The 27,707-nt window shown below is 45.2% G+C and overlaps 1 protein-coding gene across 1 annotated transcript in view; it reads right to left on the reverse strand.

The window, feature by feature from the left end:
• Positions 1-68: 68 nt before the first annotated feature.
• The window catches only part of LOC132403832 (spectrin beta chain, non-erythrocytic 1-like), a 68,819-nt gene continuing 41,180 nt past the window's right edge, over positions 69-27,707 (reverse strand). The window contains exons 8-15 of the mRNA XM_059987559.1: positions 27,321-27,407; positions 25,164-25,252; positions 23,625-23,710; positions 22,497-22,545; positions 17,625-17,723; positions 16,178-16,308; positions 5,117-5,221; positions 69-4,536 (exon numbers count right to left, since the gene is read on the reverse strand). Of these exons, the coding sequence (XP_059843542.1) occupies positions 4,313-4,536; positions 5,117-5,221; positions 16,178-16,308; positions 17,625-17,723; positions 22,497-22,545; positions 23,625-23,710; positions 25,164-25,252; positions 27,321-27,407 (870 nt within the window). The 3' untranslated portion in view covers positions 69-4,312. The remainder of the gene's footprint in view (positions 4,537-5,116; positions 5,222-16,177; positions 16,309-17,624; positions 17,724-22,496; positions 22,546-23,624; positions 23,711-25,163; positions 25,253-27,320; positions 27,408-27,707) is intronic.

Consider the following 27,707-nt stretch of genomic DNA (forward strand, 5'->3'; position numbering starts at 1 on the left):
TGTGGTTTCAGTGCATGGAGGAACCTCAGCTAATGTGAGCCCATTTATTTTATCCAGAAGTTTCCAAGGAGGTCGTTACAAGGCTGGCCCATTGACAGAATAGGGTGTGAGAACTTGCTGTAGAGTCCCGATGTTTCAAATGATGAGACAGCTTTCCACGTATAGCAAATCAAACATAAAAAAGGATATTAAGGTAAAGGAACCCTTGGGATACATTGACCTAAATATGATAGAATTCACCTTGCAATTTAAGAGGAAGTAGCAAAAATTGGATATATTGGTATCACAGTTGAGTAAATGTAACTACAGAGCCATGAGAGAGGAGCTGGCCAAATTTGACTGGAAGGGGACCCCAGCAGGGATGATGGTCGGGCAGCAATGGCTGGAGTTTCTGCAGGCAATTTGGGAAGTGGAGGACAGGTACATCCCAAAGGTGAAGTCTTAAAGGAAGGATGATGCAACTGTGGCTGACAAGGGAAGTCAAACCATAAAAACAAAAGTAGTGGGAAGCTAGAGGATTGGGGAGATTTTAAATAAAATAACAGAAGGCAACTGAAAAAGCAATAAGGAGAGAAAAGATGAAATATAAAGATAAGCTAGCCAATAATATAAAAGATTATACCAAAAGTTTCAGATATATAAAGAGTAAAAGAGAGCAAAGGGAGAATATTGGACCACTGGACAATGAAGCTGGAGAAGTAGTAATGGGGAAACAAAAAAATAGAGGATGAACTGAACAAGTATTTTGTGGCAGTCTCTGTAGAAGACACCAGTAGCATGCCAGAAATGTGAATGTCAAGGGCAGAAGTGAGTGTAGTTGCTATCAATAAAGAGATGATTGGGACGCTGAAAGGTCTGGGGGTAGATGCATCGCCTTGACCAGATAGACTACACCTCAGGATTCTGAAAAAAGTAGCTGAAGAGATTGTGGAGGCAGTAGTAATCTTACTATGTATCACCCAACTCTGAAATGGTTCTGGAGGACTGAAAAACTGCAAATATCACTCCACTCTTTAAGAAGAGAAGGAGGCAAAAGACAGGAAATTTAAGTCAGTTAGCCTGACTTCAGTGGTGACAAGATGGTGGAGTCCATTATTACTGATGAAGTTTTAGGGTACCTAGTGGCACAGGACAAAATAGGCCAAAGTCAGCATGTTTTTCTTTAGGGGAAATCTTGCGTGACAAATCTGTTGGAATTCTTTGAGGAAATAACAGGAAAGACAGGCAAAGGAGAGTCAGTGGACATTGTTAACTGGGATTTTCAGAAGGCCTTTGCTGATCTAATTTACCACATTTTCATCCAGATCATTGATATAGATGACAAACAGCACTTGGAACTGTGGAATATTAGAATGCAGGAAGCAATCTGGCCAATCATATCTATGCTATTTTATTAAAAGAGACCTATCTTAACCTCTCTTCTAACACTGCATATGTATCCTTGCAAGTCCAAGCTTTTCAACTCCACATCTAAGCATGCTGAGGGTTTCTGCCTCAATGCCTTTTCAGAGTTCCAGACCCCAACACCCTCTGGGGAAAACATCTGTGCAAATTTTGTATGCACTTTACCAGCTCACCACAGATCCCACATAACCTAATCTTCTGGATCAGCTACTATGAAGGAACTTGTTAAATGCTTTACCAGAGTCCATGAAGAGAACATCATTGCCCTATCCTCATCAATCATCTTCATCATCTCTTCAAAAAACTCAAGTCAAACTTGTGAGACAGAATCTCCCCTGCACAAAGCTATGCTGACCTTCCGTGATAAGTCCATGCTTTTCCAAACATAAGAATGTCCTGTCCATACAAATCTTTTCCAATAATTTCCCTAACGCTGATGCAAGGCTCACTAGCCTTTAATTTCTTGGAATATTCCTATTGCTCTTATTAAAATAAAGGAATAGCAATGGCTATTCTCCAGTCTTCTGGGACCTTGCATGTGACTGAGGCCCATGATCCTTCCTTACCTCCCTGATTAGGGACAGTATCAGCTATCAGTCAAGTAAACTTCTGAACTGCTTGCAATGTATTGACATTTCTTAGATAAGAAGACTAATACTGTACACAGTAATCCACATGTGTCACCAGTACCCCATGTACCCTCTTACCTTTTAATTCAATAAACACAATGTGAGAATTTCTAATTACGTGTACTGTCCACATATTAGACTTCTGTGAATCTTTCATGAAGACACCCAGGTCCTTCTGCAATTTCTCATCAATTCCACCATGACAGACAATTTATAGTTCGCCATATTTTTCTTTCATACTTAATCTGTCTAAATTCTTTGTTGTCTCCTTACGTTCTCCTCACAACATGTTCCCTTTTCATCAACAGCAAATTTAGAAACTGTTCCTAAGATGAAAAGAAAAAAGTGCTGAAAGTACTCAGCAGGTCAGGCCACATCTGTGGAAAGAAACAGACTTAAAGTTTCAGGATGAAGATCAGTTCTGAAGAGGGTCCAAAACATTTAACTCAATTTCTCTTCCCACTCATATAGCCTGCTGACTGTTTCTAGCATTTTCTGTTTTTATTTTAAATATATGGCACCTATAGTTTTCTTGATTTTCACTATAGCAACCATAGCTTTGGTGCTTAAAAACAAGGCAATTATATAAATTTTTCAAAGGCAGAGCCCCAGCATCAGTCTCTATACCACACCACACATTGCATCTTCCCAACTAGAGATAGTTGCTCTGTTTCCTGTTAACTGTAAATCTTCTGTATGTACCAGTGTGTTATCTTCTACTTTGTACCTTCACTTTCCTCAATAAGCTTTGATTCAGCACCTTTGTCGAATGCCTTCCAGTAATCACAAGTTCCCATTATCCCTACGTGTTGATTTGACCACAGCATCTATAGTATACTTTGTGTTTACTATCCATAATACTTGTTGCTTCTTCAAAGAACAACATCCCCTCACTGGAAGGAGGAAGCTAGAACAGCCCAAATAATTCCATGCAAAACTCACTTTTAATTTTTAAAATTTTGACAATGAGAGAATGATATCAGGGGTTTGTCCTGGTATAAGCAGCCAATCTAAGTTTACTGACTCGGGTAAGCATCTAGCTGGACAGCTGGTGGTCACCGTTCCCCAGAGGTACGGGAAGCTGATCTTCCTCTGAAGCACCCACCTGAACCATTTCCACTCTACAAAGAACTGATAAGTGGCTGTCTAACCACAGGCTGTGTGAAGTCCAGCAGGAATGGGATCAGTCACCTCAGAAAAAATCTCTTTCTGCTAGCCTGTGGGTAGAGTTAACCTTGCATGGGGATTAAGCAGCCATATTCCAAATTACAGGACACAGCTGATTAATTCATTTCTTTCATCCTTCAAGTTGAACCAGGCAGCATGCACCAAAGTGAGCTGACCCAGAGGCAGAACCTATCTACATTTCAATTGGACCCCTGTGTCATTATATCCCTATCTTCAGAAGCAGCAATAATTTCACAATTAGTTTTGGAAAGCATAGTAATTAGATTGCCCAGATCAACATACTGATGGGGATCAAATAGAAAGCCAGAAGGAGGGGTATGTCAGCAGCTCTTCAGCTTCACCCTCCCATTCAGTAAGATCATAACCCATTCCCACCCATTTTCTAGACTTCCTTTGTATCCAAGAATTTAATGATTATATATAGTCTTGCATGCCTTCAGTGATCAGCAGCCAAAGAACGACAAAGATTTACAGTCTCTTTTTTTCCTCACGGCAGAAACCTCAACCCCTAATCGTAGACCTGTCAGGAGCTTGCGTTGTTTACTGAGGTGAGCTTTCATTGATTTAAAAGACAGGGAATATAGGTCAGTCTCATTTGTTCTCTCCTCGTGGAGCTGATGCAGCACTATTTACATAGTAAGCATTTTCTTCCTTTGGTAGAGGCCAGAATCACACAGTATGTCTGATGTGAGCTGACCAAGTACCTGTGCAATTGTAGCAAGCATTCCAAATGCCTTGCAGTGAAAGGGAATGTTATATTTGCCTTCTCAATCGCCTGCTGAACCAGATATCAATATTTACTAGCTTCTTAGCTGATAATTACAAAAGATAGAAAAAATATATCCATTTCACCACACACTTATCTAGATTTGATTTTGTGACTTGGAACGGATCTTCCATTCATCTCTTTGCTTTATTTTCATCAAATTCACCAATCACTAGCTTTGGAGGGAGCTAACACACAGAGCCAGGTGGACACATTCACAATACAGGCTCCATATTGATCACCTGCCACGCCCAGGTGATATCAGGCCCCGCGCAAATCCCAATTAAATATATTACAGTCAAAGAATGAGTCGGGTATCTTCGAGTTACTTCTTTCCAAAGAAGCCCTTGAAGACGTTTTTTCTCTTCTTCTTGCCCTCAGCGTCCATGTTCTGTGTCTGGTCCAATGCTGGTGTGCTACTGGCTGCCTCCACCTGCTCTGAGCCCCAGGTCTTCCTCCGGTTGTCATCCAGCTCTCGATTTTTGGAGCCACTAGACTCCCTGTACTCCACCCGCAGGTCAGGGGTACTTCCCAGGGTCTTGCTGCTACCTAATGGGTGTAAGAGATTGGAAGAGTTCAGGAAGCTATACCCTCTCTCTCGGGATGGTGTTTTCAGCAGTGATGACTGATTGAGAGCATGCAGTGCAGTTGTGTTTAGTTCAGGTCATTGGGAGTATTTAAGGCAGAGCTTGATAGGTTCTTGGTTGGACAAGTTATCAAAGGTTATGGAGAGAGCTCCAGGGAGTGAGGCTGAGGAGAGGAAAAAAGGCTCAGCCGTGATTGAATGGTGGAACAGGCTCAATGGGCCAAATGGCCTACTTCTGCTCCTATGTGTTATGGTCTTATGGAATCACAGTGGATTTTATTGCAATGGTTTAAAGGATCTTCCTAATTAACACAGTCAGGTCAGACTGTATTGGACAACACAGCTTCTCGCAAATTCTTTTCAAAGACAAATGACAATCAAAATTGTGGTTGATAAAATCCTAAAATAATTCCGGAAACAGATAGATATCTTTGCACAGATATAGAATAGTACTGTTACATCCTGGTTAAATGGGGCACAAATGACCAGAAGTTGGGTCGAGTAATGGTTTTGATGTAACTGCAGGTAGGTCTGATCACTCACCTGCTTTCAGCTGTTCCCCAGCCTCTGGGTATGGGTGAGTGTTGTAGTAGGTGTGCGGGGGTTTCGGTGGGGGATTTGACGACAAATTCTCATCTTTTGCTGAACCTGAAAAAACATCAACATTAAGGAAAACCTTGAAGGGAAGAAAGTTGAAGTCAGCTGTGATGGAGGTTGATGGGATGGTGGTGTGATAGGTGGGAGATGTGGGTAGAAATGTTGGAGAATAGAGCTAAATCACTGGGTTGGTAATTCAGAGGCCTGTACTGAGGGGCAAGGTCAGATTCAACAACGTATTCAACAACGCTGCAGAACTTAACATCAGTTATTTAAACTGTAATCAAAGAAACACAGACACGAAGTGCTGAAGGAACTCAGCAGGCCAGGCAGCATCTCTGGAAAAGAGTACAATCGATGCTTTGGGTCAAAAGCCCTTGGCATGACAGGAAGATTTAAACTTCTTCAGGGTAGGCATCCCTGGAAGAGAGTTTGCAGAGTAGTGATCCAATCACAAACAAGCAAAAAGCTGCAGATGCTGGAAATCCGAGCAACAAAAGTTGCCAAAGGGGTTAAGCTCGAAACGTTGACTGTTTACGCTTTTCCATAGATACTGCCTGGCCAGCATTTTGTGCGTGTTACTCAGATTTCCAGCAGCTGCAGATTTTCTCTTGTTTGTCATCAAGCAAAAATTGTTTCACCTTAAGCGACTGTTTTGAAATAAAAGACGTTGTTTCATTAAAGAAGAGACTTTCCTCCACCTTGTCCTAATCTGGCCTGTATGCAACTGAAAACCAAAACAGTATTATGTTTGATTCTTCACTACTTGTTAAACTGATCAAGCAAGCCATTCATAAATATAAAATTATAAAATAATAACATCAGGTCAACTACCTCATACTTACATAGGCATCTGATTGTGAGACGAAGGCCTGCCCCACAGAGTCCACATCACTAACATCTAGGTATGTGTTTGAAGTGGGTCAACAATCCCACAGACAGTATAGGGACACACTGAGGTAACACAGGGGTATTGAGCCAGCAAGGAGTGGTCCTGGGAGTTCTCAATATTAACGCCGGATTCCCTGGTTTACCACCTACCTTCCTTTTTCAGGTGACAAGTCCTACCTGTGGAGCACTACTTTGAAACAGTGCTATTTTCATTTGTTACGAAGGATGAACAGCTCTGATGGGCAGAAGGGTACAGAGTTGCCCATGTTCCCCCTCCCCTGGGAGTAAAAAACCGTTACTGTTGCCAGGCTGCTAATGAGAGAGAAAGAGATGGAACAAAACATACTGGGACTGGAACATTTGCTTCAGACAAGGGCAAGGTAACACCGGGGGAGAGAGACCATATTATGACTCCTGTAAGACTTACGGCTCCGGAGAGGGCTGTTTACTTGGTACTATTCTGTTCATTAAAATTCCTCAGTGGACAGCCGGAGTGGGCTGGTTTGATGGGCTAAGCCATTCAAAACTGATTGACACCTGAGACCCCGTGAGTAGGGATAAAAGTGAGGTCTGGGGAGACACCCCTCAGACACAACAATAGACACTCTATTGAACACTGTTTAAGTGTTGGAACCCACGAGAAAAGTGGGGGGCATCGGAGACTGAACGAAGGATCAGTCAATTTTAACTCACAGTGTTTATAGCGAGACCGATGGAGGCTTGTGTGTGTGTTTACCCTTGCCTGGGTGATGAGTCCACCATAGAAGAACGGTCTAGCTAAAGGACAGAGGGGTCATACGTGAATGGCCACAACAACACATCGACGGATCAAGATCGTAAAGGAAGGTTTGCAAGACAATAGCTGTCACTGTTTGCTCGCTTGCTCTCTCTCTCTCTCTCTCTCTCTCTCTCTCGAACAATTACAACATTTCCACCAACAACTACCTCAGCCTGTATGAACGAAACTGAACTTTATACTCACATATGACAATTCATTATCCCCTAGACGTCGATAGAGCTTGTTTATTATTGATTATAATTATGCCCACACTTTTAGGTTTAGTATTGCTAACATGTATTATCTGTATATTTGCATTGTTGATATTGATTTGATTATTTTACTAATAAACACTGTTTTAAAAATAGTACCAGACTCCAATGGATACTTCTATTTTTGCTGGTAAGACACCCAGTTACTGGGTACTTAACAAACTTAACTTCAATGGGGGGTTCTACAGATACTGGAAAACTAGGGCAATGCCTGGAATGTGTAGGTCAGGCAGCACCCAGGGATGGGAATAAACTCAACGTTTCAAGCCGAGACCCTTCATCAGGAGTCAGAGTACGAAGGTGGGGTGAAGGGAGAAAGAAGTACAAGTGGCAGGGGAGGGGTGAAGTAAAGAGCTGGGAACGTGAGTGGTGAAAGAGATAAAGGGCTGAAGAAAGGGAAATCTGATAGGAGAGCACAGAAGACCATGGAAGAAAGGAAAATCTGATAGGAGAGCACAGAAGACCGTGGAAGAAAGGGAAATCTGATAGGAGAGCACAGAAGACCATGGAAGAAAGGGAAATCTGATAGGAGAGCACAGAAGACCATGGAAGAAAGGGAAATCTGATAGGAGAGCACAGAAGACCATGGAAGAAAGTGAAATCTGATAGGAGAGATCAGAAGACCATGGAAGAAAGGGAGATCTGATAGGAGAGCACAGAAGACCATGGAGGAAAGGGAAATCTGATAGGAGAGCACAGAAGACCATGGAAGAAAGAGAAATCTGATAGGAGAGCACAGAAGACCATGGAAGAAAGGAAAATCTGATAGGAGAGCACAGAAGACCATGGAAGAAAGGGAAATCTGATAGGAGAGCACAGAAGACCATGGAAGAAAGGGAAATCTGATAGGAGAGCACAGAAGACCATGGAAGAAACGGGGATCTGATAGGAGAGCACAGAAGACCATGGAATAAAGGGGGATCTGATAGGAGAGCATAGAAAACCATGGAGGAAAGGGGGATCTGATAGGAGAGCACAGAAGACCATGGAAGAAAGGGAAATCTGATAGTAGAGCACAGAAGACCATGGAAGAAAGGGAAATCTGATAGGAGAGCACAGAAGACCATGGAAGAAACGGGGATCTGATAGGAGAGCACAGAAGACCATGGAATAAAGGGGGATCTGATAGGAGAGCATAGAAGACCATGGAGGAAAGGGGGATCTGATAGGAGAGCACAGAAGACCAAGGAAGAAAGAGAAATCTGATAGGAGAGCACAGAAGACCATGGAAGAAAGAGAAATCTGATAGGATATCAGAGAAGACCATGGAAGAAAGTGAAATCTGATAGGATATCAGAGAAGACCATGGAAGAAAGTGAAATCTGATAGGAGAGCACAGAAGACCATGGAAGAAAGAGAAATCTGATAGGAGAGCACAGAAGACCATGGAAGAAAGGGAAATCTGATAGGAGAGCACAGAAGACCATGGAAGAAACGGGGATCTGATAGGAGAGCACAGAAGACCATGGAAGAAAGAGAAATCTGATAGGAGAGCACAGAAGACCATGGAAGAAAGAGAAATCTGATAGGATATCAGAGAAGACCATGGAAGAAAGTGAAATCTGATAGGATATCAGAGAAGACCATGGAAGAAAGTGAAATCTGATAGGAGAGCACAGAAGACCATGGAAGAAAGTGAAATCTGATAGGAGAGCACGGAAGACCATGGAAGAAAGGGAAATCTGATAGGAGAGCACAGAAGACCATGGAAGAAAGTGAAATCTGATAGGAGAGCACAGAAGACCATGGAAGAAAGTGAAATCTGATAGAAGAGCACAGAAGGCCATGGAAGAAAGGAAAATCTGATAGGAGAGCACGGAAGACCATGGAAGAAAGGGAAATCTGATAGGTGAGCACAGAAGACCATGGAAGAAAGGGAAATCTGATAGGAGAGCACAGAAGACCATGGAAGAAAGGGGGATCTGATAGGAGAGCACAGAAGACCATGGAAGAAAGGGGGAACAGATAGGAGAGCACAGAAGACCGTGGAAGAAAGGGAAATCTGATAGGAGAGCACAGAAGACCATGGAAGAAAGGGAAATCTGATAGGAGAGCACAGAAGACCATGGAAGAAAGGGAAATCTGATAGGAGAGCACAGAAGACCATGGAAGAAAGTGAAATCTGATAGGAGAGATCAGAAGACCATGGAAGAAAGGGAGATCTGATAGGAGAGCACAGAAGACCATGGAGGAAAGGGAAATCTGATAGGAGAGCACAGAAGACCATGGAAGAAAGAGAAATCTGATAGGAGAGCACAGAAGACCATGGAAGAAAGGAAAATCTGATAGGAGAGCACAGAAGACCATGGAAGAAAGGGAAATCTGATAGGAGAGCACAGAAGACCATGGAAGAAAGGGAAATCTGATAGGAGAGCACAGAAGACCATGGAAGAAACGGGGATCTGATAGGAGAGCACAGAAGACCATGGAATAAAGGGGGATCTGATAGGAGAGCATAGAAAACCATGGAGGAAAGGGGGATCTGATAGGAGAGCACAGAAGACCATGGAAGAAAGGGAAATCTGATAGTAGAGCACAGAAGACCATGGAAGAAAGGGAAATCTGATAGGAGAGCACAGAAGACCATGGAAGAAACGGGGATCTGATAGGAGAGCACAGAAGACCATGGAATAAAGGGGGATCTGATAGGAGAGCATAGAAGACCATGGAGGAAAGGGGGATCTGATAGGAGAGCACAGAAGACCAAGGAAGAAAGAGAAATCTGATAGGAGAGCACAGAAGACCATGGAAGAAAGAGAAATCTGATAGGATATCAGAGAAGACCATGGAAGAAAGTGAAATCTGATAGGATATCAGAGAAGACCATGGAAGAAAGTGAAATCTGATAGGAGAGCACAGAAGACCATGGAAGAAAGAGAAATCTGATAGGAGAGCACAGAAGACCATGGAAGAAAGGGAAATCTGATAGGAGAGCACAGAAGACCATGGAAGAAACGGGGATCTGATAGGAGAGCACAGAAGACCATGGAAGAAAGAGAAATCTGATAGGAGAGCACAGAAGACCATGGAAGAAAGAGAAATCTGATAGGATATCAGAGAAGACCATGGAAGAAAGTGAAATCTGATAGGATATCAGAGAAGACCATGGAAGAAAGTGAAATCTGATAGGAGAGCACAGAAGACCATGGAAGAAAGTGAAATCTGATAGGAGAGCACGGAAGACCATGGAAGAAAGGGAAATCTGATAGGAGAGCACAGAAGACCATGGAAGAAAGTGAAATCTGATAGGAGAGCACAGAAGACCATGGAAGAAAGTGAAATCTGATAGAAGAGCACAGAAGGCCATGGAAGAAAGGAAAATCTGATAGGAGAGCACGGAAGACCATGGAAGAAAGGGAAATCTGATAGGTGAGCACAGAAGACCATGGAAGAAAGGGAAATCTGATAGGAGAGCACAGAAGACCATGGAAGAAAGGGGGATCTGATAGGAGAGCACAGAAGACCATGGAAGAAAGGGGGAACAGATAGGAGAGCACAGAAGACCATGGAAGAAAGGGAAATCTGATAGGAGAGCGCAGAAGACCATGGAAGAAAGGGAGATCTGATAGGAGAGCATGGAAGACCATGGAAGAAAGGGAAATCTGAAAGGAGAGCACAGAAGACCATGGAAGAAAGGGAAATCTGATAGGAGAGCACAGAAGACCATGGAAGAAAGGGAAATCTGATAGGAGAGCACAGAAGACCATGGAAGAATGGGAAATCTGATAGGAGAGCACAGAAGATCATGGAAGAAAGGGAAATCTGATAGGAGAGCACAGAAGACCATGGAAGAAAGAGAAATCTGATAGGAGAGCACAGAAGACCATGGACGAAACAGAAATCTGATAGGAGAGCACAGAAGACCATGGAAGAAAGGGATATCTGATAGGAGAGCACAGAAGACCATGGATAAAGGCGGATCTGATAGGAGAGCACAGAAGACCATGGAAGAAAGGGGGATCTGATAGGAGAGCACAGAAGACCATGGAAGAAAGGGGGATCTGATAGGAGAGCACAGAAGACCATGGAAGAAAGGGGGATCTGATAGGAGAGCACAGAAGTCCTTGGAAGAAAGGGAAATCTGATAGGAGAGCACAGAAGACCATGGATGAAAGGGAAATCTGATATTTGAGCACAGAAGACCATGGAAGAAAGGGGGATCTGATAGGAGAGCACAGAAGACCGTGGAAGAAAGGGAAGTCTGATAGGAGAGCACAGAAGACCATGGAAGAAACGGGGATCTGATAGGAGAGCACGGAAGACCATGGAATAAAGGGGGATCTGATAGGAGAGCATAGAAGACCATGGAAGAAAGGGGGATCTGATAGGAGAGCACAGAAGACCAAGGAAGAAAGGGAAATCTGATAGGAGAGCACAGAAGACCATGGAAGAAAGGGGGATCTGATAGGAGAGCACAGAAGACCATGGAAGAAAGGGGGAACAGATAGGAGAGCACAGAAGACCATGGAAGAAAGGGAAATCTGATAGGAGAGCACAGAAGACCATGGAAGAAAGGGAGATCTGATAGGAGAGCACGGAAGACCATGGAAGAAAGGGAAATCTGATAGGAGAGCACAGAAGACCATGGAAGAAAGGGAGATCTGATAGGAGAGCACGGAAGACCATGGAAGAAAGGGAAATCTGATAGGAGAGCACAGAAGACCATGGAAGAAAGGGAAATCTGATAGGAGAGCACAGAAGACCATGGAAGAAAGGGAAATCTGATAGGAGAGCACAGAAGACCATGGAAGAAAGGGAAATCTGATAGGAGAGCGCAGAAGACCATGGAAGAAAGGGAAATCTGATAGGAGAGCACGGAAGACCATGGAAGAAAGGGAAATCTGATAGGAGAGCACAGAAGACCATGGAAGAAAGTGAAATCTGATAGGAGAGCGCAGAAGACCATGGAAGAAAGGGAGATCTGATAGGAGAGCACAGAAGGCCATGGAAGAAAGGGGGAACAGATAGGAGAGCACAGAAGACCATGGAAGAAAGGGAAATCTGATAGGAGAGCGCAGAAGACCATGGAAGAAAGGGAGATCTGATAGGAGAGCACAGAAGGCCATGGAGGAAAGGGGGATCTGATAGGAGAGCACAGAAGACCATGGAAGAAAGGGAAATCTGATGGGAGAGCACAGAAGACCATGGAAGAAACGGAAATCTGATAGGAGAGCACAGAAGACCATGGAAGAAAGGGAAATCTGATAGGAGAGCACAGAAGACCATGGAAGAAACGGAAATCTGATAGGAGAGCACAGAAGATCATGGAAGAAAGGGAAATCTGATAGGAGAGCACAGAAGACCATGGAAGAAAGAGAAATCTGATAGGAGAGCACAGAAGACCATGGAAGAAAGGGGGATCTGATAGGAGAGCACAGAAGTCCTTGGAAGAAAGGGAAATCTGATAGGAGAGCACAGAAGACCATGGAAGAAACGGGGATCTGATAGGAGAGCACAGAAGACCATGGAATAAAGGGGGATCTGATAGGAGAGCATAGAAGACCATGGAGGAAAGGGGGATCTGATAGGAGAGCACAGAAGACCAAGGAAGAAAGAGAAATCTGATAGGAGAGCACAGAAGACCATGGAAGAAAGAGAAATCTGATAGGATATCAGAGAAGACCATGGAAGAAAGTGAAATCTGATAGGATATCAGAGAAGACCATGGAAGAAAGTGAAATCTGATAGGAGAGCACAGAAGACCATGGAAGAAAGGGGGAACAGATAGGAGAGCACAGAAGACCATGGAAGAAAGGGAAATCTGATAGGAGAGCGCAGAAGACCATGGAAGAAAGGGAGATCTGATAGGAGAGCATGGAAGACCATGGACGAAAAGGAAATCTGATAGGAGAGCGCAGAAGACCATGGAAGAAAGGGAAATCTGATATTTGAGCACAGAAGACCATTGAAGAAAGGGAAATCTGATAGGAGAGCACAGAAGACCATGGAAGAAAGGGGGATCTGATAGGAGAGCACAGAAGACCATGGAAGAAAGGGGGAACAGATAGGAGAGCACAGAAGACCATGGAAGAAAGGGAAATCTGATAGGAGAGCGCAGAAGACCATGGAAGAAAGGGAGATCTGATAGGAGAGCATGGAAGACCATGGAAGAAAGGGAAATCTGATAGGAGAGCACAGAAGACCATGGAAGAAAGGGAAATCTGATAGGAGAGCACAGAAGACCATGGAAGAAAGGGAAATCTGATAGGAGAGCACAGAAGACCATGGAAGAATGGGAAATCTGATAGGAGAGCACAGAAGATCATGGAAGAAAGGGAAATCTGATAGGAGAGCACAGAAGACCATGGAAGAAAGAGAAATCTGATAGGAGAGCACAGAAGACCATGGACGAAACAGAAATCTGATAGGAGAGCACAGAAGACCATGGAAGAAAGGGATATCTGATAGGAGAGCACAGAAGACCATGGATAAAGGCGGATCTGATAGGAGAGCACAGAAGACCATGGAAGAAAGGGGGATCTGATAGGAGAGCACAGAAGACCATGGAAGAAAGGGGGATCTGATAGGAGAGCACAGAAGACCATGGAAGAAAGGGGGATCTGATAGGAGAGCACAGAAGTCCTTGGAAGAAAGGGAAATCTGATAGGAGAGCACAGAAGACCATGGATGAAAGGGAAATCTGATATTTGAGCACAGAAGACCATGGAAGAAAGGGGGATCTGATAGGAGAGCACAGAAGACCGTGGAAGAAAGGGAAGTCTGATAGGAGAGCACAGAAGACCATGGAAGAAAGGGAAATCTGATAGGAGAGCACAGAAGACCATGGAAGAAACGGGGATCTGATAGGAGAGCACAGAAGACCATGGAAGAAAGGGGGATCTGATAGGAGAGCACAGAAGACCAAGGAAGAAAGGGAAATCTGATAGGAGAGCACAGAAGACCATGGAAGAAAGGGGGATCTGATAGGAGAGCACAGAAGACCATGGAAGAAAGGGGGAACAGATAGGAGAGCACAGAAGACCATGGAAGAAAGGGAAATCTGATAGGAGAGCGCAGAAGACCATGGAAGAAAGGGAGATCTGATAGGAGAGCACGGAAGACCATGGAAGAAAGGGAAATCTGATAGGAGAGCACAGAAGACCATGGAAGAAAGGGAGATCTGATAGGAGAGCACGGAAGACCATGGAAGAAAGGGAAATCTGATAGGAGAGCACAGAAGACCATGGAAGAAAGGGAAATCTGATAGGAGAGCACAGAAGACCATGGAAGAAAGGGAAATCTGATAGGAGAGCACAGAAGACCATGGAAGAAAGGGAAATCTGATAGGAGAGCGCAGAAGACCATGGAAGAAAGGGAAATCTGATAGGAGAGCACGGAAGACCATGGAAGAAAGGGAAATCTGATAGGAGAGCACAGAAGACCATGGAAGAAAGTGAAATCTGATAGGAGAGCGCAGAAGACCATGGAAGAAAGGGAGATCTGATAGGAGAGCACAGAAGACCATGGAAGAAAGGGGGAACAGATAGGAGAGCACAGAAGACCATGGAAGAAAGGGAAATCTGATAGGAGAGCGCAGAAGACCATGGAAGAAAGGGAGATCTGATAGGAGAGCACAGAAGGCCATGGAGGAAAGGGGGATCTGATAGGAGAGCACAGAAGACCATGGAAGAAAGGGAAATCTGATGGGAGAGCACAGAAGACCATGGAAGAAACGGAAATCTGATAGGAGAGCACAGAAGACCATGGAAGAAAGGGAAATCTGATAGGAGAGCACAGAAGACCATGGAAGAATGGGAAATCTGATAGGAGAGCACAGAAGATCATGGAAGAAAGGGAAATCTGATAGGAGAGCACAGAAGACCATGGAAGAAAGAGAAATCTGATAGGAGAGCACAGAAGACCATGGACGAAACAGAAATCTGATAGGAGAGCACAGAAGACCATGGAAGAAAGGGATATCTGATAGGAGAGCACAGAAGACCATGGACGAAAGGCGGATCTGATAGGAGAGCACAGAAGACCGTGGAAGAAAGGAGGATCTGATAGGAGAGCACAGAAGACCATGGAAGAAAGGGGGATCTGATAGGAGAGCACAGAAGACCATGGAAGAAAGGGGGATCTGATAGGAGAGCACAGAAGTCCTTGGAAGAAAGGGAAATCTGATAGGAGAGCACAGAAGACCATGGATGAAAGGGAAATCTGATATTTGAGCACAGAAGACCATGGAAGAAAGGGGGATCTGATAGGAGAGCACAGAAGACCGTGGAAGAAAGGGAAGTCTGATAGGAGAGCAGAGAAGACCATGGACGAAAGGGAAATCTGATAGGAGAGCGCAGAAGACCATGGAAGAAAGGGAAATCTGATATTTGAGCACAGAAGACCATTGAAGAAAGGGGGATCTGATACGAGAGCACAGAAGACCGTGGAAGAAAGGGAAGTCTGATAGGAGAGCAGAGAAGACCATGGACAAAAGGGAAATCTGATAGGAGAGCACGGAAGACCATGGAAGAAAGGGGGAACTGATAGGAGAGCACAGAAGACCATGGAAGAAAGGGAAATCTGATAGGTGAGCACAGAAGACCATGGAAGAAAGGGGGATCTGATAGGAGAGCACAGAAGACCGTGGAAGAAAGGGAAATCTGACAGGAGAGCACAGAAGACCATGGAAGAAAGAGAAATCTGATAGGAGAGCACAGATGACCGTGGAAGAAAGTGAAATCTGATAGGAGAGTACAGAAGACCATGGAAGAAAGGGAAGGGACAGGTGCACCAGAGTGAGGCCCCTATCTTACTGGGGGATGGGGCCTTCCAGCTACCTCAGCAGGTTTAACCCTCCAGTTGAAGTGGTACACTGGGTTATGGCTGCTTTCGCATGCGAACAACAACTTGGAGTCACAGGTGAGAGCTGAGTGTCCAGTGGGGATCAAAGATGAGTGAGCTGCCTCAGATGGGACATGACAAACCCCTTCATGAGAGTTGCAACCCCTCCCTGGACACCCCGTATACCCCTGTAACAATATGCAGACTGTCACAAAATCCATTACAAGAGCTTCCAGTGATGTATATCCCATAATCCCCGATGATACTCATTCTACAGTACTGTACCACTTGTTTGATGTACTCTTGACATTTCTGTTCCCGGCAGGATGTTGGTGCTTTGTGGTCGGACCAGTGCATCCCTTCTTCCCAATGGTTTGGATGAAGCGCTTTGCTTTACTCTGAAAGATGGAGTTCTCCTGAATATCACCAGACAAGCAAGAAAATTAGTCAGTTTCCAAATTTCCACTCATATTCCCAGGATAAGAACAGGATCATATACAGTGAAGATCTCTCTGCATTGTCCCAGTCAATACCCCCCCCCCCACCCACAGTATTTATTGCAGGTATAATTGCTATATTCTATTTTACAGTAAATGTTGTACACAAACAATGAAACAAAATAATGTTTTACACATTTACGGTCATTACCAATGCCTCCGAAGATTCCTTCAGCAACAGGTAGGGACCTTATGCACTGCAGTCTCAAGTTCAGTTGTGGTGTGTTAGGATTGAGAGAGCTGCATGGAGAGAGTTCCACACCTTCTCTGGACTATGCCTGGTGCCTGGTGAACAATGAGCTGACCCCATTGACCCTATTGGACTGGTCTGTCTCATTCTTCACTTCTCTGACCCTATTAGAGGCCTGCCATTGCTCAATGGCTTGCCGTAGAGGGCATAAAAGATTGGGTAATCCACAGTACAATGGCGCCAGGAGTACAGCTGCTTCCACACAGCATGAGATCAATCCTGATCTCTGCCACTGTCTGTGTGGAGTTTGTCCAGGTAATTGATTTCCTCCAGCATCTGGGTCACTGTAAATTGCCCCAGTCTGTGGATGAGTGGTAGGATCGAGGGGAGTGGGGCAGGGTAAATAAATAGTGGGGAGAAAAAAGGAATTAAAGTAGGATGAGTATCAGTTAGTGGGGTTAAGGGCCTCAGTCTTGTTTCAGATTACTCTGGTTCCTGTGAACCTGTGGGCCGCTGCTGATGGAGTGTAAGAGTGATGGAGATATCCCCCAGTAGCCACTGGCTACCACCTCCGTTCACACTCACCACCTGTGTCATTCCTGATGGATGCAGCAAAGAGCTCAGTAAATGGGTATGACCAGGGAAAGGGGTGGGGCTCTGTCTGCCCTCCAGTCGATTTGCAACCAGTGGATAAAGGTGGGCAAACATGAGGAAATCTGCAGATGCTGGAAATTCAAACAACAACACACAAAGTGCTGGTGGAACACAGCAGGCCAGGCAGCATCAATAAGGAGGAGCACTGTCGATGTTTCGGGCCGAGACCCTTCGTCAGATAAAGGTGGGTCTTCAGACATCTCTGTGAAGCAGCTGTATTCAATAATAGAATTCCTAACCCACATTTTGGAGAAGACATTCAACGTGAATTCTTGAGAAACATTGTCAAAGCTACTCTCTTGGTCCAAGCCATCACCGCCCTCTGTATCTGCCTCACAGCCCATCTCAGTCCCTGGCTCCCTTTCCATTCTCCTTGGGGAAACTCCATTACCTGGGGAGGAAATCTTTGCTGTTTCCCATCTTGGTCGGGGAGGTTCCTGTCTTGTTAGATGCATCTGCAGAGAGAAGTGACTTCACCGGGGATGTTTCCCTTTTCATAAAGAATAGAGCACGTTACAGGAGTAAGCATGAGATTTGAACAGCACATTGTCAGTGTCCCTGCCTTCCACAGAATGCACTTGATATGATCTCAGTGTTAAAGAACACACAGTCAGCCAGTTGTAAGGCATGGAAAAGGCCCTTCAGCCCAAACCTGTCCGTGCTGGCCAAGGTGTATATTCAAGTAAATCCCATTTCCCAGCATCTGTCACCACCCTCATCGACATACTCAACCACTTCCTCTGGCAGCTGGTTCAATACATCGACCACTTGCTGGGTAAAAAAGTTTATTAAATCCTTCGCCTCTAACCTTTAGTTTTCAGTTCACCAACCTTGGGAAAATGACCACTCACCCTAATTATGCCCCTCATGATTTTATAAATCTCTATGAGGTCATCCCTCAGTTTCTACTCTAAGATCAGCCTCTCTAACCACTCCTTATAACTCAGTCCCTTGAATACTGGCAGCATCCTTGTACATCACTTTTGCACTCTTTCCAGTTTCAACGTATCCTTCAGTTGGGGTGAACTCTGCCAAAGGAGGTGTAAGGAGCTCCTTTCCTCCGCTGGACCACAAGTCACCCTGGGGCATCTGCTTAGCTCCCCCCCGCTTGGAGTCGTGTGAAGTCATGGCAGCAGGTGCTGGATGGTCGAATGAGCAGCTGGTGCACGTCAGGTTATGCGCACTGACGCCAGGCAGACAATCTCTGAAGAGTATTGACAGTGGCTGGGAGGACCCGTCTTGTGAAGACACTGCCCAGATGAAAGCAACGGCAAGCTACTTCTGCAGAAACATTTGCCAAGAACAGTCACAGCCAACACCATGATCGCCCATGTCATTCAACACGGCACATAATGAATGACTCCTATAACAGGGCAACCAAAACTGAACACAAGTGTGGCCTCACCAGTATCTTGTAAAAAAGACTAGAATTGGTGGGGTGGGGGGTTTTAGAAATCAGGGCCCACGGTGTCAGTGTCGCCATGATCCGACACATTATTCTTCCCCTCCCACCATTCCTCTTTCCCACACAAAAAGAAACATAGAAATCCTACAGCACAATACAGGCCCTTCAGCCCACAAAGCTGTGCCAAACATGACCCTACCTTAGAACTATCTAGGCTTTACCCATAGCCCTCTAGTTTTCTAAGCTCCATGTAGCCATCCAGGAGGCTCTTAAAAGATCCTATCGTTTCTGCCTCCACCATCGCCACTGGCAGCCCATTCCACGCACTCACCACTCTCTCCATCAAAAACTTACCCCTGACATCTCCTCTATGCCTTAAAACTGTGCCCTCTCATGCTGGCCATTTCAGCCCTGGGAAAAAGCCTCTGACTATCCACACAATCAATGCCTCTCATTATCTTCAACACCTCTATCAGTCACCTCTCATCCTCTGTCACTCCAAGGAGAAAAGGCCGAGTTCACTCAACCTATTCTTATAAGGCATGCTCCCCAATCCAGGCAGCATCCTTGTAAATCTCCTCTGCATCCTTTCTATGGTTTCCACATCCTTCCTGTAGTGAGATGACCAGAATTGAGCACAGTACCCCAAGTGGGGTCTGACCAGGGTCCTATATAGCTGCAACATTACCTCTCGGCTCTTAAACTCAAACCTACTGTTGATGAAGGCCAATGCACTGTATGCCTTCTTAACCACAGTCAACCTGCGTAGCAGCTTTTGAGTGTCCTATGGACTTGGACCCCAAGATCCCTCTGATCCTCCACACTGCCAAGAGTCTTACCATTAATGCTATATTCTGCCATCATATTTGACCTACCAAAATGAACCACTTCACACTTATCTGGGTTGAACTCCATCTGCCACTTCTCAGCCCAGTTTTGCATTCTATCAATGTCCCGTTGTAACCTCTGACAGCCCTCCACACTATCCACAATATCCCCAATTTTTGTGTCATCAGTAAATTTACTAACTCATCCCTTCACTTCCTCGTCCATGTCATTTATAAAAATCACAAAGAGGAGGGGTCCCAGAACAGATCCCTGAGGCACCCCACTGGTGACCGACCTCCATGCAGAATATGACCCGTCTACAACCACTCTTTGCCTTCTGTGGGCAAGCCAGTTCTGGATCCACAAAGCAATGTCCCCTTGGATTCCATGCCTCCTTGCTTTCTCAATAAGCCTTGCACAGGGTATCTTGTCAAATACCTTGCTGAAATCCATATACACCACATCTACAGCTGTACCTTTATCAATGTGTTTAGTCACATCCTTAGATAATTCAATCAGGCTCGTAAGGCACGACCTGCCTTTGACAAAGCCATGCTGACTATTCCTAATCATATTATACCTCTACAAATCTTCATAAATCCTGCCTCTCAGGATCTTTTCCATCAATTTGCCAACCACTGGAGTAAGACTCACTGGTCTATAATTTCCTGGGCTAGGCTATCCCTATGCAGAGATGGAAACAATTCCCTTTCTCTCCAACCATTTCCATGTCCAAACACTGGTTCTGGGTGAGGCAGTGATTCCTCTGCATTCCATCCAGTGTAATACATTATACTCACTGCTCACAATGTCATCCCCTCTTCACTGGAGAAACCAAACGCAGAGTGGATACTTTGCAGACCAGATCTCTGTCTGGTTTTCAAATGCCTGTACTTTAATTTTCTGTCTCATGTCCTTGTCTGGTCTCTGTTCCAAGAAATCTCAAGGTAAGCTTGAGGACCATCTCCTCATCTTCCACCTCGGGTGTAACAGCCCTCAGGACTTAACAATCTCCGATAGCCAGCCTTTCCTATTTGTGTCATGATTGACCAGATGTGATGACAGGCCATTGGCCTGTAATACTAACTCTGTTTTTCTCTCTGCAAATGCTGCCTGATCCATTGGATATTTTAGCAGTCTCTCTTAGAACGTTGAACAGCATGGTGCAACGTAGCAACAGGTTGAGCCAAGCTAATTAAACTGGTAATTAAAAGCCTAACTAAACTAATCCCTTCTGCCACACAATGTCCATATCCCTCTATTTCTTACACATTCATGTACATCTCTAAGAGGCTCTTAAATGCCTCTGGAGTATTTGTCCCCACTACCTGCCCTAACATCACAATCTAGGCACCACCACTCACTGTAAAAAAATTGTTCCACACATCTCCTTTGAACTTATCCCTTCTCAACCTAAATGCATTACTTGTAGTTTTAGATATTCTGACCCTGGGGAGGTGGGGAGGGGGCATTGGAACCTGACTGCCTACTCTACCTATGTCTTTCATAATCTTATAAACTTCTTATCAGATTTCCCTTCAGCCTCTGCTACTTCAGAGAAAATAATCCAGATTGGTCCAACCTCTCCTTATTGCACACACCCTCTAATCCAGAAAGCACCCTGGTAAACCTCATCTGCACCCTCTCCACTGCCTCCATGTCTTTCCTATAATGGGACGGCCCAAGATGAGTGTAACGTTCCAGATGTTCCCTAACTAGACTTTTATAAAGCTGATTCCTGAAGTCAATGCCTTGACTAATAAAAGGAAGCATGTCATCTGCCTTCTTTACCTCTCTGTCAACATGTGCTTTATTTCAGATCTCCAGCGACTGCTGTGCTCTGTACCTCTTAGTTCCAAAGCCCCTTTGTCTCTCTTCAGCACTGACATCCACTGCTTTTTGTTCACCCCCAGACCGGTCAGCTGCAAAGGACACCCCTTCGCCCTCTCTTAGCAGCAGCACGACGTGTGTCATCAGTTCCTCTCGGTTTCCACACAGTCACAACATTCCCTACCTTCCCACCGTCATCTTCCTCTCTCTGACCCCTACCCCCCCACCACCATTTCCCTGCAGATGAAAACATTTTCAATTACTATCTTTTCCCAGTTCTGGTGAAGGGTCATTATCTTGAAATGCTGACTCTCTCTCCATAGATTCAGTCTGACCAGGTGAGTATCCGCAGCATCTTCTGTTTATATTCCTGCAATAACTGTTCTTGGGCAGAAATCTGGGCCACCCTGGGAAACTGATGTATCTGGGAAGGGAGTTTTGTGTCTGAGAGTAACACTCCATTGTCCGTTACTCTGGGAAGGGAGTTTTGTGTCTGAGAGTAACACTCTATTGTCCGTTACTCTGGGAAGGGAGTTTTGTGTCTGAGAGTAACACTCCATTGTCCGTTACTCTGGGAAGGGAGTTTTGTGTCTGAGAGTAACACTCCATTGTCCGTTACTCTGGGAAGGGAGTTTTGTGTCTGAGAGTAACACTCCATTGTCCGTTACTCTGGGAAGGGAGTTTTGTGTCTGAGAGTAACACTCCATTGTCCGTTACTCTGGGAAGGGAGTTTTGTGTCTGAGAGTAACACTCCATTGTCCGTTACTCTGGGAAGGGAGTTTTGTGTCTGAGAGTAACACTCCATTGTCCGTTACTCTGGGAAGGGAGTTTTGTGTCTGAGAGTAACACTCCATTGTCCGTTACTCTGGGAAGGGAGTTTTGTGTCTGAGAGTAACACTCCATTGTCCGTTACTCTGGGAAGGGAGTTTTGTGTCTGAGAGTAACACTCCATTGTCCGTTACTCTGGGAAGGGAGTTTTGTGTCTGAGAGTAACACTCCATTGTCCGTTACTCTGGGAAGGGAGTTTTGTGTCTGAGAGTAACACTCCATTGCCTGTTACTCTGGAAAGAATGAGAGTGACCCATAGCATTTTAATTCCATTAATGTCAACATCTGATAGTACTGAGTAGACGGCAGGGAGACTGTCTCTGAAAATGAGGTGGCATAGAACAGAGGAGGATGGAGAAGAACGTTACTCACCAGGATTGTCGTGGAGAATGTGAAGGAGAGGGGCCATTGGCAGAGGAGCCTGAGAAAGAAAATAGGAAGGGTCAAATGAAGAAACACTGACACAATAAGACAAGTTTGATTAAAGCAGGGCCACCCCCACCCCCATGCCCACATCGATGTAATCTTCTCTTTCTCACCCGACCTCACTCCTCCTAGTCACAACAGGGATCCTCATCGGCCACCAGATGAGCTACAAATCCAGCACATCATCCTCTCCCCTCCCTCTCCACTTCCTGTGTGACTCACTTGTTTGCTTAACCCGCTGAGCAATTATCCCTGCAACCCTGCTATATGTCAGACCTCCTCTCTCACCACCATTCAGGGCCCAGACAGTCATTCCAGTACTTTTCTGTCTGGATTGGCAGTTCCTGGACAAACTCATCAGAGCTTCTTACTCTCTCTGTTAGCCAGACCAAGCCAGGCAAGGAAAAGGCTCTCAAAATACTCTGCTCCATAAAGGGAGTCACAGGCCGATCCATGCATCTGTCACAGTAGACAGAGGATCTCTGAAATGTGAACAAGCCCAGAGATCCGAGTGTCAGCAATGACCACCTACATCCTCCGATAGAGCCTGCACTCTGGCACTGCCAATACACGAGCCTGATTATGACAGCTGGAGCTGGGAATTCTGGTTGAAAAACTCTCTGCAGACCCTTTTGAAGTATGTAGGAAGACACATATTCAAGGTCTGATACATGAAACTTACGTTTCACCTTGCAACTGAGTCTTGCCATGCTGGCTAGAAATGAGGCCTAAAGTCGCGGCTATATTTCCTGCTCTTCAACAGAATTATTTTCTATTTCTATCTTTTTTTAAGCCACCAGCTGTCACCTTCTCCTATTGCTTTGGTATCAAGCATTGTCATCCATGTGAAGTACTTTGGGGAGGTCTCAAATTGCTGTTGAGTTTTGCATCTCTTGCTTCGCTTTCACCGAGTCTATAACCGTACACTAAACAACTACTAATGTGATGCAACATTACACACAAGTGTCACCAGATAGTGACTTACGTCTGGGGACTGGTGCTTTGTGCAGAGGGAGATTTCAAGGAACATCGGATTATGAAAACCTTAGGACATCACACAGAGTGACCACCTACCTGCACTGGTGCTGATCTTTTCAATCCACTCATCCATCAGGGTGTCCGAAGGAGCAGAGAAAAGATATTCCACCCCATCGCTGAGCCTAAGGCAACACATTCAGTTCAGACAATTTACAATTCCTTCGCACTGAGATAAATATATAAATAAATCTCACACACACACACACACACACACACACACACACACACACACACACACACACACACACACACACACACACTGATGCACCATCAATAACTCTGAGACCGGAGGCGAGATATAGGCTTTCATTGACTGGAAGAAGGAACAAGCAGTGGTTGACCACCATACTACATCCTGGAGACTGAGAGGCCGGGCTCAGGCCTCAATCGCCTTTATACCGGGGTCAGTGGGGGGAGCCACAGGAGCAGTCAGCAGGGGGTGGAGGGCGTGTCCAGACAGGTATATGTAGTTCACCACACACACACACACACACACACACACACACACACACACACGCAACACTTTATAATTTGTTGTGGTAGCTTCCAACCTGATGGCATGAATATTGATTTCTCCTTCCTGTAAAAAGAATCCCCCCTTCTTCTTTTCCCCACTCTGGCCTCTTACCTCTTCTCACCTGCCTATCATCTCCCCTGGGGTCCCCACCTCCTTCTCTATCTCCTGTTGTCCACGCTCTTCTCCTATCAGATTCCTTTATCTCTCCTACCCACCTGGCTTCACCTATCACCTTCTATCTACTTTCCCCACCTTCTTGTTTTGGCGCCTTGCCCCTTCCTTTCCTGCCCTCAGCCCAAAACATCGACTGTTTATTCGTTTCTGTTGATGCTGCCTGACCTTCTGAGTTCCTCCAGCATTTTGTGTGTGTTGTTTTGCACTTAAATCATGCCTTTTGCATTGATTTCAAAATGCCAGAAAGAACTTTGCAGCCAACAAAATAATTCTGGAATGTCACCACGTCAGTAATGTAGGGAATCAGTTCACTCACTCACGCACACGCAAGATGCACAAGTCAAAACAGGTATACTTTGAACCTGTATATATTTGAACCTGCTGAGCTGAGTGGCCTGTGTGCATAAATCCTTGTCATTTATGTACTTGTTTTTCAGGAACTGGACATCCCTGACAAGGCCCGCATTGCTTGCCCACCCTCAAGAAGGTGGAGTGACCCACTGCCTCTCATACAGGCTGTTGCCAGATTCAGATGCAGTGAAAAGGAAGGACCAGTGATGCACTTTCAAGCGTGCCACCTGTCGGTTCCCTTTGACCGCCTTTTGGTGGCCACTCGCTGGCACCGTCAGTGTACCCTAAGCATTTTGTAGATGCTCACAGACTCGTTGCTGGTGAGTGCCAGTCAAGTGGGATACCTTGTCCTGGATCGTTTGAGAGTTGTTCAAACTCCTCCGAACCAGGTTAGTGGAGACTACACATTGCACTCCTGACTTGTGCCTTGCAATACTTATTACTCCCAGAACATCCCTGGGTTACTGTGCACTCTGGCGTTCTTCTGGATTGACATGAAAAAGGGAACCATTTAGACACCCCGCGGTACATACCGTAGCTGGAAAGTGTGCTCCTCTGTGGAATCAACGGCCTCCCCACACGTGGCATCAGAAACACTGAGGGATGGAGAGCAAGGGGAATCCTGCAGGGCACAAAGCAAAACCCACAGCTTCAACCAGGGATGTTTAAAATAAATAGGACACCGTTTACAGCTTAGGTAACAAGTCTAGAGCAGAGCAGGACATCACGTATGTCTTAGTTTGCAGGGGCTTTGCAAAGCCCTTGGTAAAAGTCGTCATGTGGGCACAGAAGCCCATAAGATGGATCTGATGTCACCCGCAGTTTAAATGGAAAAGAGCATCTTCAAGAGCTCAACACAGTTGTTATTGTTGACACAGCTGAGACAGCTGAAGAAGTTCTCCCAGGTATCTCCTCAGTGCCTCCTTTGTCATGGGCTTCAGTTCTGCTTTCAATACAATCATTCCCCAGAACTGTCCACGTTTGGTCCCAATACTTCCCTCTTTGACTGGACCTTGGACTTCCTGACAAAGAGACTCCAGACAGTTCGGACTGGCAGCCAACGACCCTGTCTCCATTACGCTGAGCACTATCACCCCAGGGCTGCTGCTGATCACACTACCATCAGACCCAGTTCCAATCACATCATCGCATTCACCAACAGCAATGACGAAGCAGCTTGTGGGCTGGTGTAAGCACAACAACCTGAATCTCAATGTGGACAAGACTAAGGAGATGCCTGTGGACTTCACATCACTCTGTAGACAGAGTCAGGAGCTCCATGTTCCCTGGTGTGCATATTACTGATGATCGAACTTGGTCCTTCATCATCACCTCTTTGGTCAAGAGAGCACAGCAACGTCTCTGTTTCCTGAGGACTGAGGGGAACAAAGATTTACCCCATTCTCACCACATTCTACCGGAGGGGCTGTATCACCGTCTGCGATGGGAATTTGGGAATTGCATCGCATCAGATCGAATGGTTAGTGAAAACTCCATCGAGGGCCCCCTCCACAGGACACATATCAGAGTGCCTCCAGCATTGCCAAAGACCCCTCCCATCCTTCCCACCATCTCTGACCTCCTGGCAGGCAGAAGGTACCGCAGTATTAGAACTAGAACTCTTAGGCAGGGAAATAGCTTCTTCTCCCAGGCTGGTAGAATTCTTCAGTCTGATACCTCCCAATGCCCTGGCACCCTCCCCTCCCTGCCCCCATTTCCCCAGCTCACAGGCACACTCTCATCCTACTCTGGTCACTTCTCATCATTTATTGCTGTTGTTTCATATACATGACTGCTGTTTTATCATGATAGTACCAGTAACATGTCATCAGCATGCACCTTGCACTTTATGTCAACCTGTCAATCTTCAGGCCATGTTGCTCGGGGACTTGTGCTAATATTATTTTATAATACTGTATATGCTGGATCATATCTGTCTGTGCTGTGTGTGACTATATGGACAGTGTTTTGCACTTTGGTCCTGGGTGAATGATGTTTCATTTAGCTGTATACGTATGTATGATTGCTTGATAATAAATTTGAACTTGAAATTTAAAATTTGAAGCTTAAAGGAGTTTTATTCTTTCTCTAATGATTTAGTAAGAGTCTTTCAGTGTTTGAGGCCACAGTCTAACATCCAACATTTACAGTAGCTACCTTGACAGTGCTGCACAGGCAATATAGAGTGTGCTTCCCCATCTTCTCACTTCATTCACCTTATCTTGGACAAACACCTGATGAGAGTGTAGAAGTCATTTTATTCCACATCCAAATGCTGGAAACACTCAGCAGGTTAGGCAGTATCTGGGGAAAGAGAAGCTGATAATGTTTCAGCTGAGAGATCCTTCATCAGAACAGCTCAGTAAAGGGTCCCAATCTCTCTTTCCAAAGTCTGACTTGCTGAGTGTTTTCAACATTTTCAGCTTTTACCTCAGACTTGTGTCATCTGCAGCCTTTTGACTTTCAGATACTAATTCTGTCCTGATGAGACATCATGGAGGGGAGGGAGTGTTACTCTGTGTCTAACCTGCATTGTTCTTGTTCAGAGAGTGAGCAATGCATAGCGTCAACTTCCCTGATTAATAAGAATTATGTGTGCAGTGTGATTGCTGAGTAGGTAGTTTATTTCTGATAAAAGGATCAATGTTGGACAGTTTTCCTGACATTGATACCCAGCCATGAAGACTCACCTTCAAACTCTCAGTCCTGTTTGCATAGAAGGAGAGAACTTGCTTTGCTAGAGTCACGAAACAGGTATCCCAGTCTTTGGGGTCAGTCTAAATGCAAAATTAAAGTTAGGATCAGCAAGAAAGAAACTTAATTTTAAGTAGACTTAGAGCCACCAAAATACTTTTGATTTGCAGTCACTGCTTTGCATGTGCAACATCCAAGAACCAGCTTCCAAGCGTTAGGCTTCTACATGTAGCTGATAAAGTGGCCGCTGAGTGTATGCGTGAGGTCTTCTGCTGCTGTGGCCCATCCACTTCAAGGTTGAGTGCGTTGTGCGTGCAGAGATGCTCTAATTTGAGTGAACCAGACTGGCCATTCTCCCCTGGTCTTTCTCATTAACAAGGTGT

The sequence above is a fragment of the Hypanus sabinus genome, chromosome 2 (assembly GCF_030144855.1).
Source record: "Hypanus sabinus isolate sHypSab1 chromosome 2, sHypSab1.hap1, whole genome shotgun sequence".
In the NCBI taxonomy this organism is placed as follows: Eukaryota; Metazoa; Chordata; class Chondrichthyes; order Myliobatiformes; family Dasyatidae; genus Hypanus; species Hypanus sabinus.